Source organism: Callorhinus ursinus, unplaced genomic scaffold (assembly GCF_003265705.2).
Source record: "Callorhinus ursinus isolate GAN/ISIS: 27379988/994484 unplaced genomic scaffold, GSC_fseal_2.0 scaffold16, whole genome shotgun sequence".
In the NCBI taxonomy this organism is placed as follows: Eukaryota; Metazoa; Chordata; class Mammalia; order Carnivora; family Otariidae; genus Callorhinus; species Callorhinus ursinus.
The window spans coordinates 23549118-23565585 of NW_027397078.1; the positions used below are offsets into that span (position 1 = coordinate 23549118).

Genomic DNA, 16468 nt, shown 5'->3' on the forward strand with positions numbered 1-16468 from the left:
ATAAATGAGGCAGAAGAGAGAATCAGCGATATAGAAGACCAAATGATGGAAAATAAAGAGGCTGAGAAAAAGAGAGAGAAACAACGACAGGATCACGACGGCAGAATTCGAGAGATAAGCGATACGATAAGACGAAACAACATTAGAATAATTGGGATCCCAGAAGAAGAAGAAAGAGAGAGAGGGGCAGAAGGTATATTGGAGCAAATAATAGCAGAGAACTTCCCTAATGTGAGGAAGGAAACGGGCATCAAAATCCAGGAGGCACAGAGAACCCCTCTCAAAATCAGTAAAAATAGGTCAACACCCCGACATCTAATAGTAAAACTTACGAGTCTCAGAGACAAAGAGAAAATCCTGAAAGCAGCTCGGGAGAAGAGATATGTTACCTACAATGGTAGAAATATTAGATTGGCAACAGACCTATCCATAGAGACCTGGCAGGCCAGAAAGGACTGGCATGATAGATTCAGAGCACTAAACGAGAAAAATATGCAGCCAAGAATATTATATCCAGCTAGGCTGTCATTGAAAATAGAAGGAGAGATAAAAAGCTTCCAGGACAAACAAAAACTAAAGGAATTTGCAAACACGAAACCAGCCCTACAAGAAATATTGAAAGGGGTCCTCTAAGCAAAGAGAGAGCCTAAAAGCATAGATCAGAAAGGAACGGAGACAATATACAGTAACAGCCACCTTACAGGCAATACAATGGCACTAAATTCATACCTTTCAATAGTTACCCTGAATGTAAATGGGCTAAATGCCCCAATCAAAAGACACAGGCTATCAGATTGGATTAAAAAACAAGACCCATCAATATGCTGTCTGCAAGAGACTCATTTTAGACCCAAAGACACCCCCAGATTGAAAGTGAGGGGGTGGAAAACCAGTTACCATGCTAATGGACACCAAAAGAAAGCTGGGGTGGCAATCCTTATATCAGACAAATTAGATTTTAAAACAAAGACTATAATAAGAGATGAGGAAGAACACTATATCCTACTTAAAGGGTCTATCCAACAAGAAGATCTAACAATTGTAAATATCTATGCCCCTAACATGGGAGCAGCCAATTTTATAAGGCAATTAATAACAAAAGCGAAGAAACACATTGACAACAATACAATTACAGTGGGGGACTTTAACAACCCCCGACTGAAATGGACAGCTCATCAAAGCAAAAGATCAACAAGGAAATAAAGACTTTAAATGACACACTGGACCAAATGGACTTCACAGACATATTCAGAACATTCCATCCCAAAGCAACGGAATACACATTCTTCTCTAGTGCCCATGGAACATTCTCCAGAATTGATCACATCCTAGGTCACAAATCAGGTGTCAACCGGTACCAAGAGATTGGGATCATTCCCTGCATATTTTCAGACCACAATGCTTTGAAACTAGAACTCAATCACAAGAGGAAACTCGGAAAGAACTCAAACACATGGAGGCTAAAGAGCATCCTACTAAAGAATGAATGGGTCAACCAGGAAATTAAAGAAGAATTAAAAAAAATTCATGGAAACCAATGAAAATGAAAACACAACTGTTCAAAATCTTTGGGATACAGCAAAGGCAGTCCTGAGAGGAAAGTATATAGCAATACAAGCCTTTCTCAAGAAACAAGAAAGGTCTCAAATACACAACCTAACCCTACACCTAAAGGAGCTGGAGAAAGAACAGCAAATAAAGCCTAAACCCAGCAGGAGAAGAGAAATAATAAATATCAGAGCAGAAATCAATGATGACCTCACTGATATGAGGAATTCTTAATCTCAGGAAACAAACTGAGTGTTACTGGAGTGGTTGGGGGTGGGAAGGATGGGGTGGCTGGGTGATAGACATTGGGGAGGGTATGTGCTACGGTGAGCGCTGTGAATTGTGCAAGACTGTTGAATCACAGATCTGTACTTCTGAAACAAATAACGCAACATATTTTAAGAAAAAGAAAAAGAAGAAGATAACAGGAGAGGAAGAAAAGGGGAGTATGTCAGAGGGGGAGACGAACCATGAAAGATGATGGACTCTGAAAAACAAACTGAGGGTTCTAGAGGGGAGGGGGGTTGGGGGATGGGTTAGCCTGGTGATGGGTATTGAGGAGGGCACGTTCTGCATGGAGCACTGGGTGTTATGAACAAACAATGAATCATGGAACACTGCACCAAAAACTAATGATGTAATATATGGTGATTAACATAACAATAAAAAATTAAAAAAAAAAAGAAATCAATGAAATAGAAACCAAAAGAACATTAGAACAGATCAACGAAACTAGGAGCTGGTTCTTTGAAAGAATTAACAAGATTGATAAACCCCTGGCCAGACTTATCAAAAAGAAAAGAAAAATGACCCAAATCCACAAAATCATGAATGAAAGAGGAGAGATCACAACCAACACCAAAGAAATACAAACAATTATAAGAACATATTATGAGCAACTCTATGCCAGCAAATTAGATAACCTGGAAGAAATGAGTGCGTTCCTAGAGATGTATCAACTACCACAATTGAACCAGGAAGAAATAGAAAACCTGAACAGACCTATAACCACTAAGGAAATTGAAGCAGTCATCAAAAATCTCCCAAGAAACAAAAGCCCAGGGCCAGATGGCTTCCCAGGGGAATTCTATCAGACATTTCCATCAGAATTAATACCTATTCTCCTGAAACTGTTCCAAAAAATAGAAATGGAAGGAAAACTTCCAAACTCATTTTATGAGGCCACCATTACCTTGATCCCAAAACCAGACAAAGACCCCATCAAAAAGGAGAATTACAGACCAATATCCTTGATGAACATGGATGCAAAAATTCCCACCAAAATACTAGCCAATAGGATCCAACAGTCCATTAAAAGGATTATTCACCATGACCAAGTGGGATTTATCCCTGGGCTGCAAGGTTGGTTCAACATCCGCAAATCAATCAACGTGATACAATACATTAACAAAAGAAAGAACAAGAATCATATGATCCTCTCAATAGATGCAGAAAAAGCATTTGACAAAGTACAGCATCCTTTCTTGATCAAAACTCTTCAGAGTATAGGGATAGAGGGTACCTACCTCAATATCATAAAAGCCATCTATGAAAAACCTACAGCGAGTATCATTCTCAACGGGGAAAAGCTGAGAGCTTTTCCCCTAAAGTCAGGAACGCGGCAGGGATGTCCACTCTCACCACTGCTATTCAACATAGTATTAGAAGTCCTAGCCACAGCAATAAGACAACAAAAAGAAATCAAAGGCATCCAGATCGGCAAAGAGGAAGTCAAACTCTCACTCTTTGCAGATGATATGATACTGTATGTGGAAAACCCAAAAGACTCCACCCCAAAACTGCTAGAACTCATACAGGAATTCAGTAAAGTAGCAGGATATAAAATCAGTGCACAGAAATCAGTGGCATTCCTATACACCAACAACAAGACAGAAGAGAGACAAATCAAGGAGTCGATCCCATTTACAATTGCACCCAAAACCATAAGATACCTAGGAATAAATTTCACCAAAGAGGCAAAGGATCTGTACTCAGAAAACTATAAAATACTCATGAAAGAAATGGAAGAAGACACAAAGAAATGGAAAAACGTTCCATGCTCATGGATTGGAAGAACAAACATTGTGAAGATGTCAATGCTACCTAGAGCAACCTACACATTCAATGCAATCCCCATCAAAATACCATCCACTTTTTTCAAAGAAATGGAACAAATAATCCTAAAATTTGTATGGAACCAGAAGAGACCCCGAATAGCCAGAGGAATATATTGAAAAAGAAAAGCAAAGCTGGCGGCATCACAATTCCGGACTTCCAGCTCTATTACAAAGCTGTCATCATCAAGACAGTATGGTACTGGCACAAAAACAGACACATAGATCAATGGAACAGAATCGAGAGCCCAGAAATGGACCCTCAACTCTATGGTCAACTCATCTTTGACAAAGCAGGAAAGAATGTCCAATGGAATAAAGACAGTCTCTTCAACAAATGGTGTTGGGAAAATTGGACAGCCACATGCAGAAGAATGAAACTGGACCATTTCCTTACGCCACACACACAAATAGACTCCAAATGCTTGAAAGACCTAAACGTGAGACAGGAGTCCATCAAAATCCTAAAGGAGAACACAGGCAGCAACCTCTTCGACCTCAGCCACAGCAACTTCTTCCTAGAAACATCGCCAAAGGCAAGGGAAGCAAGGGCAAAAATGAACTATTGGGATTTCATCAAGATAAAAAGTTTTTGCACAGCAAAAGAAACAGTCCACAAAACCAAAACACAACCGACAGAATGGGAGAAAATATTTGCAAATGACATATCAGATAAAGGGCTAGCATCCAAAATCTATAAAGAACTTATCAAACTCAACACCCAAAGAACAAATAATCCAATCAAGAAATGGGCAGAAGACATGAACAGACATTTTTCCAAAGACATCCAAATGGCCAACAGACACATGAAAAAGTGCTCAACATCGCTTGGCATCAGGGAAATCCAAATCAAAACCTCAATGAGGTACCACCTCACACCAGTCAGAATAGCTAAAATTAACAAGTCAGGAAACGACAGATGTTGGCGGGGATGCGGAGAAAGGGGAACCCTCTTATACTGTTGGTGGGGATGCAAGCTGGTGCAACCACTCTGGAAAACAGTATGGAGGTTCCTCAAACAGTTGAAAATAGAGCTACCATACGATCCAGCAATTGCACTACTGGATATTTACCACAAAGATACAAATGTAGGGATCCGAAGGGGTACGTGCACCCCGATGTTTATAGCAGCAATGTCCACAATAGCCAAACTGTGGAAAGAGCCAAGATGTCCATCGACAGATGAATGGATAAAGAAGAAGTGGTATATGTACACAATGGAATATTATGCAGCCATCAAAAGGAATGAGATCTTGCCATTTGCAACGACGTGGATGGAACTGGAGGGTGTTATGCTGAGTGAAATGAGTCAATCAGAGAAAGACATGTATCATACGATCTCACTGATATGAAGGATTCTTAATCTCAGGAAACAAACTGAGTGTTGCTGGAGTGGTGGGGGGTGGGAGGGATGGGGTGGTTGGGTGATAGACAGTGGGTAGGGTATGTGCTATGGTGAGCGCTGTGAAGTGTGCAAGACTGTTGAATCACAGATCTGTACTTCTGAAACAAATAATGTAACGTATGTTAAGAAAAAAGAAAAAGAAGATAGCAGGAGGGGAAGAACGAAGGGGAGTAAGTCGGAGGGGGAGATGAACCATGAGAGACGGTGGACTCTGAAAAACAAACTGAGGGTTCTAGAGGGGAGGAGGGTGGAGGGATGGGTTAGCCTGGTGATGGGTATTAAAGAGGGCACAGTCTGCATGGAGCACTGGGTGTTATGCACAAACAATGAATCATGGAACACTACATCAAGAACTAATGATGTAATGTATGATGATTAACATAACAATAAAAAATTTTTAAAAATAGAGTCTTAATGTATAACAAACTACACAATACCAGGCGATAGTTCAAATTAGGAAACAAAACTATACCAAGTAGAAATTATCTCAAAAATGCAACTATGGGCACCTGGGTGGCTTAGTCGGTTAAGCATCTGACTCTTGATTTCGGCTTAGATCTTGATCTCAGGGTCGTGAGTTCAAGCACCATGTTGGGCTCCACGGTGGGCATGGAGCCTACTTAAAAATAAACAAAAACGCAACCAAATTTTCCATGTCTATAATGGTAATTTCCATCATGCGAATAATATGGTTCACTGTCTATGTTTATTAAAAAACTAGATGAAGCTTAAAATAAATCAGATCAATAGATTTACTTCTAATTTTAATTAAAAATGTGTACCACTATATATTTATGGCAGTTTTGTCTATTAAATTAAGAAACCCAAAGACACAAGGAAGTCTCATTTCCAAATTATCATTCCTGGGATTAGGGACTCACACCAGTGTCAGGATTCTCTCTTACATCAGATCAGTTTGGATTTCTCACACACAGACTTGGCTCTAACACCCTAAGGCAGGCCAGCTATCCTAGGCACCATGACATCTCCTTGGGGCCCGAGAGAGACTACTAGGGAAAACTGGGTGAGGAACTAGTTCTGAGCCAGAGCACCAAAGCAGGGCATGTGGACAAAGTTTTCCTGGTGCTTTCAAGATGTACAACAAAATATATAATATCTAGAATACTGGAATGTATGATTTCACTCAAATGTGGAATCTAAAAAAACGAACAAACAAAACTACACAAAAACAAACTCACTGACAGAGAACAGACTGCTAATTACCAGAGTGAAAGGAGCTTGGGGGGGGGTGGGCAAAAAAGTGAAGGGTATGGTGGTGATTGAGACTCGTGGTGGCCATCACTTTGTAGTGTATACAGATGTCAAATTATAATACTATACACCTGAAACATATTATATACCAATTTTACCTAGATTTAAAAAAAAAAAAGATTCTCTGCAAGACTCTCATAAGTACTGAAAAGAACTAATAAGGAATGAAGAGCTTCCCCCATGGCATGATGAGACATCTACTCACCACAATGATATCAGGATCAATTTTGTGAACTTTGGCGAGGAAAAAACCTAGCAATGTTCTTTCTGTTGCAGCAATCTCAACCTTCACATTCTGTTAGATAAAAACATACCCGTCACTTACTCTTTACTTTTAAGTACTATACTTGGCTCCTTGTTCAAGCAGGGTTAGATTTCTTAGAATTAAAAGAATCCATCCAGGCGCGCCTGGGTGGCTCAGTCGGTTAAGCGTCTGCCTTTGGGTCCTGGGATCGAGCCCCGCATTGGGCATTGGGGCTGATATTTGTAGCCTCTCCCTCTCCCTGCTTCTCCCCCTCCCTCTCCCCCCAGTCATGTGCACGCTCTCTCTCTCTCTCTCTCTCTCTCTCTCTCAGAATAAAATTTTAAAAAACCACAAAGAATCCATCCATTTCAAAACTAAATGAAGCAATGACATTGCTGATTCTAGGTTTCACAGTAATAATTGCCCAAAGTCTCTGAGGAGTTCATTCTAGTAATAAGTGTGTAAATAAAGCAAAACTTCATTTTTTTTAAAGATTTATTCATTTATTTATTTGACAGAGAGAGACACAGCAAGAGAGAGAACACAAGCAGGGGGAGTGGGAGAGGGAGAAGCAGGCTTCTCTGAGCAGGGAGCCCGACGTGGGGCTCGATCCCAGGACCCTGGGACCATGACCTGAGCTGAAGGCAGACGCTTAACGACTGAGCCACCCAGGCGCCCCAATAAAGCAAAACTTTAAATGCTGAGCACCATGAAGTGCAGATATGTCCCTCCACAGGGACACACTTGGACATCTGGACACATATGAACAAGCATATGAATCCGAGTACCTGTCAAAAACATTACTTACTTTCCTGTATAATCCCTGGTAGACTTTGCTGTTTATGAATTTACCACATAAAGAAATCCCAAGGATTGCATAAACTAATCTCCAAGAATGGTGTAAGAACCCATAAATAAGAAACTAGACTGAAAACAAACATACATTTAAGAATTATAGGCATCTTAAGTATAAATAAAACCTATCTTCATTCAAAAGGCTTCTACTTGGATTACTGAATATAAATCAGGTATTCAAAAGATCCACTCTTATTAAGACTCTTAAAATGGAAGTTGATAGCTATGTGTTTTCTACAACTAACTTGGCTACAAATATCAGTTTGACTCTAAAAGAATTTTCCGAGATCATTTTAGTTGGATAGGTAATTCAGAGCACTTCACAAATAATAGCATGATCCAACATTACCCCAGACTGCTGGACTTCTCAAGCCAACTTAAAATAAGTGGAACCTGACAAGTTTGCTAAAATTTTGTCAAGTGAGGATATTAAAAAAATAAAACCAACCCAAAAATTTATGAGCACAAACGTTTCACAAAAGAAACATACTCTCCAAAAAACAAATTCTTTACATTGAATACATTTACCTTGTGACAAACTCACTACATTACACTATTTTTTTCCACCCCCTATTTTATTAAGGACCCATGAAAACTTCTCCATGGAGTATACTGGCAGTTGAGAGATTGCTGATCAATTCTGGCCAGCCCATATCGACCTTTCCAATATGTGTCCCCTTTATTATCCAGTATTCCCAACTTCACTTGGCTTTCTTCAAGCTGGAGGATAGGGGAAGGGGCTCTACCTAACATTGCATCAAAACAGTAATCACCATGATCACGCATTTTGGAAAGCTATCTGAAGGAGGATTTGAGCCTATCCACCTACTAATAGGGTATAGAACCACATTATTTTCAGGTGGCAAAACATTTATACATTGTTAAATGTTTCTACTTTCATCTTTCTAATACATTTTGAATGGATTAATGCCAGTCCAATCTAGCAAGAATAGATCTAATAAATTAACATATAAAATAGCCTATTCTACTAATCCACACCATCCTCCTTTTCTTTTTCTAAATAGATGCTTCATATTTAAAAGGTGTAAGTGATGAGTCCTTTACCTTTTCCTTAATGTCTTCTTTGAAAGTATATGGAAAAATACAGTCCTTTGGTTTAGATACAACTGTAAGAAGGGAAAAAAAATAAAGATTCCATCACCATCTTAGTCCAATTTCAAGTACACATATGCCGCACGTTTCCAAATGTAAACTGTCGTAAATATAAACAAATACCCCCTAATCTCTAAAAAGTTAAGAGTTCAAGTATTTCCATCGGTCATGTTGTTGGACCTCAAAAGAAAAGCCAGAACAAACAATCCTAAAATTCATTATGGAACCACAAAGACCCCAAGTAGCCTAAGCAATCTTGGGAAAGAAGAACAAAGCAGGAGGTGTCACGCTCCCTGATTTAAAACTATACTCCAAAGCTGCAGTAATCAAAACAGTATGGTACTGGGATAAAAACAGACATCTAGATCAATGGAACAAAATGGAGAGCCCAGAAATTAATGCATCCATATATGATCAATTAATTTATGACAATGGAGGTATGACTATACAATGGGAAAAGGACAGTCTCTTTACTAAATGGTGATAAGAAAACTAGACAGCCACATATAAAAAAATGAAACTGGACCACAATCTTACACCATACACAAAAACTAAGTGAAAATGCATTGAAGAGTGAATATAAGGACTTGAAACCATAAAACTCTTAGAAGAAAACGGGCAGTAAGCTCCCTGACATTGGTCTTGGTGATGATTTTTTTGGATTTGACACCAAAAGGAAAGGCATCAAAAGCAAAAATAATCAAGTAGGACTACATCACAATAAAAAGCTCTTGCAGAGCAAAGGAAACCATCAACTAAATGAAAAGGCAACCTAACAAATGGGAGAAAATATTTGCAAATCATATATGTGATAAAAGGTTAATACCCAAAATATATAAAGAACTCCTGAAACTCGATTGCTATAAAACAAACAATCCAATTCAAAATTGGGCAAGGGCTGGGGCACCTGGCTGGCTCAGTCAGTAGAACAAGTGACTCTTGATCTCAGGGTGGTGAGTTCAAGCCCCACAGTGGGCATGGAGCGTACTTAAAAAAAAAAATGGGCAAAGGCTCTGAATAGACATTTTTCCAAAGAAGATATATAGATAGCCAATAGGTACATGAAAAAGTGGTCAACGTAAGGGGCACCTGGGTGGCTCAATCGTTAAGCGTCTGCCTTTGGCTCAGGTCATGATCCCAGGGTTCTGGAATCAAGCCCCGCCATCGGGCTCCCTGCTCAGCGGGGAGTCTGCTTCTCCCTCTCTCACTCACCCTGCTCGTGTTCCCTCTCTCACTGTCTCTCTCTGTCAAATAAATAAATAAAATCTTTAAAAAAAAAAGTGGGGGCACCTGGGTGGCTCAGTCATTAAGCCTCTGCCTTCAGCTCAGGTCATGATCCCAGGGTCCTGGGATCGAGCCCCACATCAGGCTCCCTGCTCGGCGGGAAGCCTGCTTCTCCCTGTCCCACTCCCCCTGCTTGTGTTCCCTCTCTCGCTGTGTCACTCTCTGTCAAATAAATAAATAAATCTTTTTAAAAAAATAAAAATTAAAAAAAAGTGGTCAACATCACAATTATCAAAGAAATGCAAATCAAAACCACACGGAGATATCACCTCACACCTGTCAGAATTGCTATTATCAAAAAGACAAGAGGGGCACCTGGCTGGCGCAGTCAGTAGAGCACGTGACACTTGATCTCAGGGTTGTAAGTCCAAGCCCCACTAAGTAGGCATGGAGCCTACTTTAAAAAAAAAGAAAAAGAAAAAGAAATAGTAAGTGTTGCCTAGGATGTGGAGTAAAGTGAACCCTTGTATACTGTTAGTGGGAATGTAAACTGGTACTGCCACTGTGGAAAACAGTATGGAGGTTCCTCAAAAAATTAAAAATAAATATACCCTATGATCTAGGTATTCTACTTCTGGGTATTTGAAGAAAATGAAATCACTAACTTGAAAAGATATCTGCACCTACATGTTCACTGCAACATTATTTACAAAAGCCAGGAAATGGAAGCAACCTAAATGCCCATCAATGGATGAACAGATAAAAAAAAAGTGGTATATTTATACAATGGATTATTATTCGGCCGTAAAAAATAAGGAAAAAATCTTGCCATTTGTGACAACATGGACAAACCATGAAGGGCATGATGCTAAGTGAAGAAAGTCAGACATAGAAAGATAAATACTGTATGATCTCACTTATATGTGCAATCTAAAAAAACAAAGACAAAATGAGGTCATAGATACAGGTAACAGACTGATGGTTGCCAGAGGTGGGATGGGATGTGGGGGTAGAGGAGGGACTGGGTGAAGAGGGTCAAACAGTGCAAACTTCAGTTATAAAATAAGTCATAGAGATGTAATGTACAGCATGGTGACTATAGTTAATAATACTGTCTTGCATGTTTGAGAGTTGCCAAGAGAGTAAACCTTAAAAGTTCTCATCACAAGAAAAACCATTTTCTATGATGACAGATGTTAATTAGACTTATTGTGGCGCGATCATTTCACGATACATACAATTATCAAATTGTCATGTTGCACACCTGAAATAAAATAATGTTACATGTCAATTATACCTCAATTTTTAAAGTTTAAAAGATTAGATTAAAAAAAAAGAATAGCCATGCACAGAACCGTAAGTCCCTGTAACTGTTTAAAACTACTTTCATGAAACATCTACCCATCTATGTCAGAATGGAAGATGTTTAACAGTCTTGCCCAAAGGGAATCCCCCCACCACCAAAGCCTTAACTAGTACACAATGAAGGAACACCAACCTTCTCAAAGTTAGAAAAATAAAGATGACCAAAGCTTCCCTCACTAAGTTCCATGCCACTCAAAAGAGCTGTTCACACTGTGACATACACAGAGCAGGTGAATAAATACATGTTGAGATGAGCTCATGACTGCTCTCTTCCACATATTTTCCAGGATATTCTCACCATTTTTTTCGTTCTATATATTCCACCCCACTTAAAGAGTGAAACTTCACATTAATAATACATGGTATTCCCTTCTCTGCTTGTTTTCCTAGTCCCACTTTCCCAATACCCACAAAATCAGACAGGAGATGCTGCCCCATCTAACTGCTGGTTCTAGGCTAGAAAAGATTTCAAGAAATAGATCAATAGTATTCTGCCCTTTTCTTGTTTAGAAAAAAAATGGTTATTTAACTGGCCAAGGTCTCAACATGGAATAGGTCAGAATCCTCTTTGGAGACTGACTCATGGCATGCAGATTTCTGTTTAACATTTTTCACCAACTGAATTTTATGCAGAGCAAACCCAACTCTAATTTGATATACTGTAACTCCTCCTAAATAGGCAGACATTCATTTATGCCCTAGCATATTGCCTCACCACACAGAAAACTTTGGTCAGGCTTCTATGATGGGCTTTAGAAAGACATCATGAAAAGGAAACAGTGAAAGTGTAATTTTGACCTAGGGGAAAAAAAAGTAGAGTACCCCAATAAAATAACCACTGGAACAGAAAAAAAAATGTCAAACTGCCTCCCAACTTCTCCTTGAACAAAATAAACCAAATGAATAGGAGCCACCAATCCAATAAAACAGTGTCCACAACTGACAAAAAATTAAAAAAAAAAAAACTTCTTTAACAATATGTACTAACTACTCTTGAAAACATCAAAAAAAAAAAAAAAGAAAGAAAGAAAAGAAAAAGTTACTGATCCAACAGCCGGAGAAAAAAACAAGAAAAATTAAAATCAAGCCATTAGAAGACCAGCTAAAAAAAATATACATACCACAGAAGTGTGACTGGAAGGGAGGCTGTGGGGGCGCTTTATCTAATGCAAAGCTGTGATGGACCAAAGCTGCCACAGCAATAATCTGCAAACAAAGGAGGGAAAAAGATCACTTATCAGATGCCTAGTGTGCATTCTGCATTCTCACCAAAACTACCCAGAACATTAAAAGATAAATATTTTAGTCCATATAGATATTTTAACTTTTTATTATGAAAGTATTTAAACAAACAAAAATAGAGAAAATAGAAAGGGAAAACAAGTTCTGACCTGGAACTGGAACCCAGGACTCCTGACTCCTAGCCAGGGATCTCAAAACAAACAGGTAAGTGATGTTTAAAGACTCAATCTTTAAAAAACAAGCTATACACATGCATGACCAATGATCTGGAGGATGCCAACCATGGACGAAGCTGGGAAAGAGGGATTGTGGGTATTCATTTTCTTTTTAAAATTTGTACTTTCTGGGGCGCCTGGCTGCCTCAGTCAGTAGAGCATGCGAATCAAGATCTCAGGGATGTGACTTGGGTGTAGAGACTACTTTTTTTAAAAAAAAACTGGTACTTCCTCAATTTTTTGTGAACAACAAGTAATGCTGTTGCGATCAGAAACAGTAGAGGCACAGGAAAAACTGTAGAAAAAAGCAGAAAATCAAATCACATCTATAATAAAATCCTAACTTTTTAATAAAATATGCAGAGAAGACAGAAAAGAAATACACAAAAATGTTAATAGTAGTTATCTCTGAGGGCTGGGGTTATTAAGAGACTTTTCTCCCTAAACTTTTGTATGTTCATATCCAGATTTCAATGTTTTATATCAACCTATTCATCTACTAGCCTCCTACGTGGTCTCCCTGTTTCTGTGCTGACACCAACAATGGCTTCCCATGGCACCATGCTGGAGAAAGCTTGCTGCCCCTAGGGGGGAAAAAACCCCTTTCTCTGTGCCTAGTTAACTCCTACTCACCCACCAGTATGCAAGGTCCATCCCTACTTCTTCAGAAAAGACTTCTGGGGTGGATACTGTGGTGTGTCACCCAGAAGTCCTCTTCAGGACGAGGGCCCTCATTCTCCCAACTACTAAGAAAGCTGGAGAAATTCTGAAGGGTCATCGCTATGCCTGAGCTCCCTGGGATTGGCTGAGACCTTTGCTGTAACTGCAATGCAGTTTTCTCCCACTGCCAGGCTTGCTGCCTTCACTCTTCCACAGGGGCTGATCTCAGACCATCCCAAGAAGTTTCCCTAACCAGTGACACCTTCCTGGCCTCCTAGGCCTGGGTAGCTTCCTTTATTTGATGCTATCCAGAGCACATGTATCTTTTCTAAGTTTCACATCTATTTCTGCTATCGGGCTAATATCTGTCTCCTCCTCTGTATTTTGAGTCACAAGTATTCCATCACACTAGCACACTGTTTAGAAACATTTGCTGAGTCAACAACTTTATTAACCAAGTAATCTAAACCCTTAGGAAGCCATCTAATTTACTTAGGACTGCAAAATGTCTCTCCATTCATTCATTCATTCACTCACACTCACTCACTCACTCAACATTTACTAAGAGAAAAAACAGCAAAGTCAACTCTCATATACCCATCATTCACCTTCAGCTATCAACTCATCAATATTCCTATCCATTTCCTGCCTCCACCCAGATTATTTGAAGCAAAATTCAGACCTATCACTTTATCCACAAATATTTCAGCAGGTATCTCTAAAACAAGGTTTCTCAACCTCAGCACTATGGACACTTTTGACCAAATAATTCTTTGTTATGGGGGCTGTTCTGTTCACTGTGGGAGGTTTAGCAGTATCCCTGGCTGCCAATAGCACCACCCTCCACCTCCGAGTTGTGACAACCAAAAATGTCTCCAGACATGACCAAATGTCTCCTAAAGGGCAAAATCTCACCCCGTTAAGAACCACTACTTTAAAAGATAGTAAGTTTTTAAAATGTAACACAATCATAGCTAATACAATTAACAGTAATTCCTTAAGATCACTAAATATCCAGGCAGGATTCAAATTTTCATGTTTTCCCAACAATCTCAATTTTATTTACCAAGTAAGTCCATACTTTGCAATTGGTTGATATGTAAAACTATAGGCACAATATCTCACCACCTATTATTTCTCTGCAATTCATTGTTGAAGAAACTGGGTCATTCATCCTATAGAGTATCCCCACAGTATTGGTTTTGCTGCTTGTATTCCAATAATACCATTTAACACATTCCTCTGTTTCTGTACTGTCAGTGAATTCACATTTAGATGTAAAGGCCTGATCAAAATCACATTGTTTTTTGGCATGAGTATGTTAGAGGTGCTACTGATTACTTCTATCAGACGGCACAGGCACATCATGTCTGGTTAGCTCTCTTTTGGTGCTATTAGCAACCACTGGTTGCTAAATCCACTATCTCATTAGGGATTGCAAAGTGGTAATATTCAATTTTTCCTTCATCACTTCTTGGATGGAAACCTTCTATAAAGTGAAACTTCCCTTCATTGATTATTTGGTTACCTGAGGTACAATATGAGTTCATAAAAAGATCAAGAGAAATGCTAGATTCAATCTGTTTATTTACCAGTTTTCAAACCAGTGAGTTGGTTCCCTAGCTGCCTTCACAGATGACCAATGCAGGGTTGTTAGTACTTACACGATTAGTGCGAACTCATGTGTTGCAATCTGCTGCAGCTACCCTTATCCATATTCAAATTGTCCCATCTTTGCCATTAGGAAACTCCAAGTTGACTCCTAGGCCCTTCTGACACATCTTCAGTAGATTTTAATTATCGTCCTTGTTTTCTAGTATAACTAGGTATTTCAGGCTTATCTTGGACATTTTCTGCCCTAAATCAGCCATTTCTCCATGAAGCCCTACTTCCTTTATTGTGAAATGGTATGAGAAACCTCACTGTGGGGGCTAGAGGATGGGTATTTTTTTTTTTAAGTAATTAAACCTTTCCCAAACACTTAACTGTTAACTACGGCCATCTACTAAATTATTATTAAAAGATCAAATCACATAGTAAAAAAAAAATTCAGAGTAAAAACAATGCCAAAAGGCTGTTGTTAAAAAACATCCCCTTCAATGTCAAAAGGATTTAGAAGCGAACAATAAAGACGCTCCCACTGACCAAAGACAAATTTAAGCATCAAGTAATAATGACGGCAATGAACTGAAACATAATGAGTAAATATAAAACCTGTGAGTTCATAATATTCCATAAAAGAGGAAGCAAAATAAAAGTAACAACAAAAATAAACAAATCACTGGTCAACACTGCATGTAATGCAGGCCCCCAACTTCCTACTCAGAAAATTGGCAATGAAAGAGAAAGAAGCACACACTGACCTCATCTTTCCTGTATGAACTACTGCAGCATAACCAATAGTGGTGGTTAATGAGGAAAAGTTAATTTTATAGAAAATTTTAATAAACGTTCTAATGTTTAACACGTTTAATAAACATGGAAAGGATGAGAGAATTAAAAAACTGTTTTACAAGTCCTAATGAAATAATTCAGGTAAAAAATAAAGGGGGGGGTCATTAGACCAGTGGTTCTCAAATAGGAACAATTTTGGTCCCCACCTCAAGAGGACACTTGGAAATGTGTGGAGGCATTTTTGGTTGTCACAGGTAGGGGGGAGGGGTGCTACCTGGCATCGGGCAGTGGCCAGCATTACTGCTAAACATCCCGCAATGCCCAGGACAGCCCTCACAACAATGAATAATTCAGCCCAAAACATCAGTAGTGCCATCGTTAAAAAAAACCCTCCTTTAGATGAAAACTTGAACCCACTAATCAATCACAGCCCCACTAATAGTGGTTTAACCAGACATTATATGCCAGCTGATATATAATTTGCAGTATGAAATATATCATACCACCACCTATAAAGTATACTGACCCAAAAAGTCAAAACTGAATCTAATCAATTCTTTAGTGCTAACTAGCAGGGGCCAGCACACTTGTCCTGCAAAGAGCCAGATACTACGTATTTTAGGCTTTCAGGTCACATGGCCCCCGTCATGACTACTAACTCTACAGCAACTGCAGATAATACATAAACGAATAGACATGATGTCTTTCAATTAAACTTTATTTACAAAAACAGATGGTAAGGCTGGATTTGCCCACAGGCCATACTGTGCCAACCCCTGGTATAGAGGAAGAAGTCCAATGACACAAGGAACCAAAC

The 16468-nt window shown here is 39.1% G+C and overlaps 1 protein-coding gene across 4 annotated transcripts in view; it reads right to left on the reverse strand.

The window, feature by feature from the left end:
- Nucleotides 1-16468, reverse strand: part of POLA1 (DNA polymerase alpha 1, catalytic subunit) — a 299784-nt gene that overhangs the window by 253583 nt on the left and 29733 nt on the right. For 3 of the 4 annotated variants that reach the window (XM_025857680.2, XM_073901952.1, XM_073901953.1), the window contains exons 16-18: nt 12262-12346; nt 8504-8565; nt 6545-6634 (exon numbers count right to left, since the gene is read on the reverse strand). In XM_025857680.2, the coding sequence (XP_025713465.1) occupies nt 6545-6634; nt 8504-8565; nt 12262-12346 (237 nt within the window). The remainder of the gene's footprint in view (nt 1-6544; nt 6635-8503; nt 8566-12261; nt 12347-16468) is intronic. The other variant, XM_073901954.1, reaches the window with a different exon arrangement.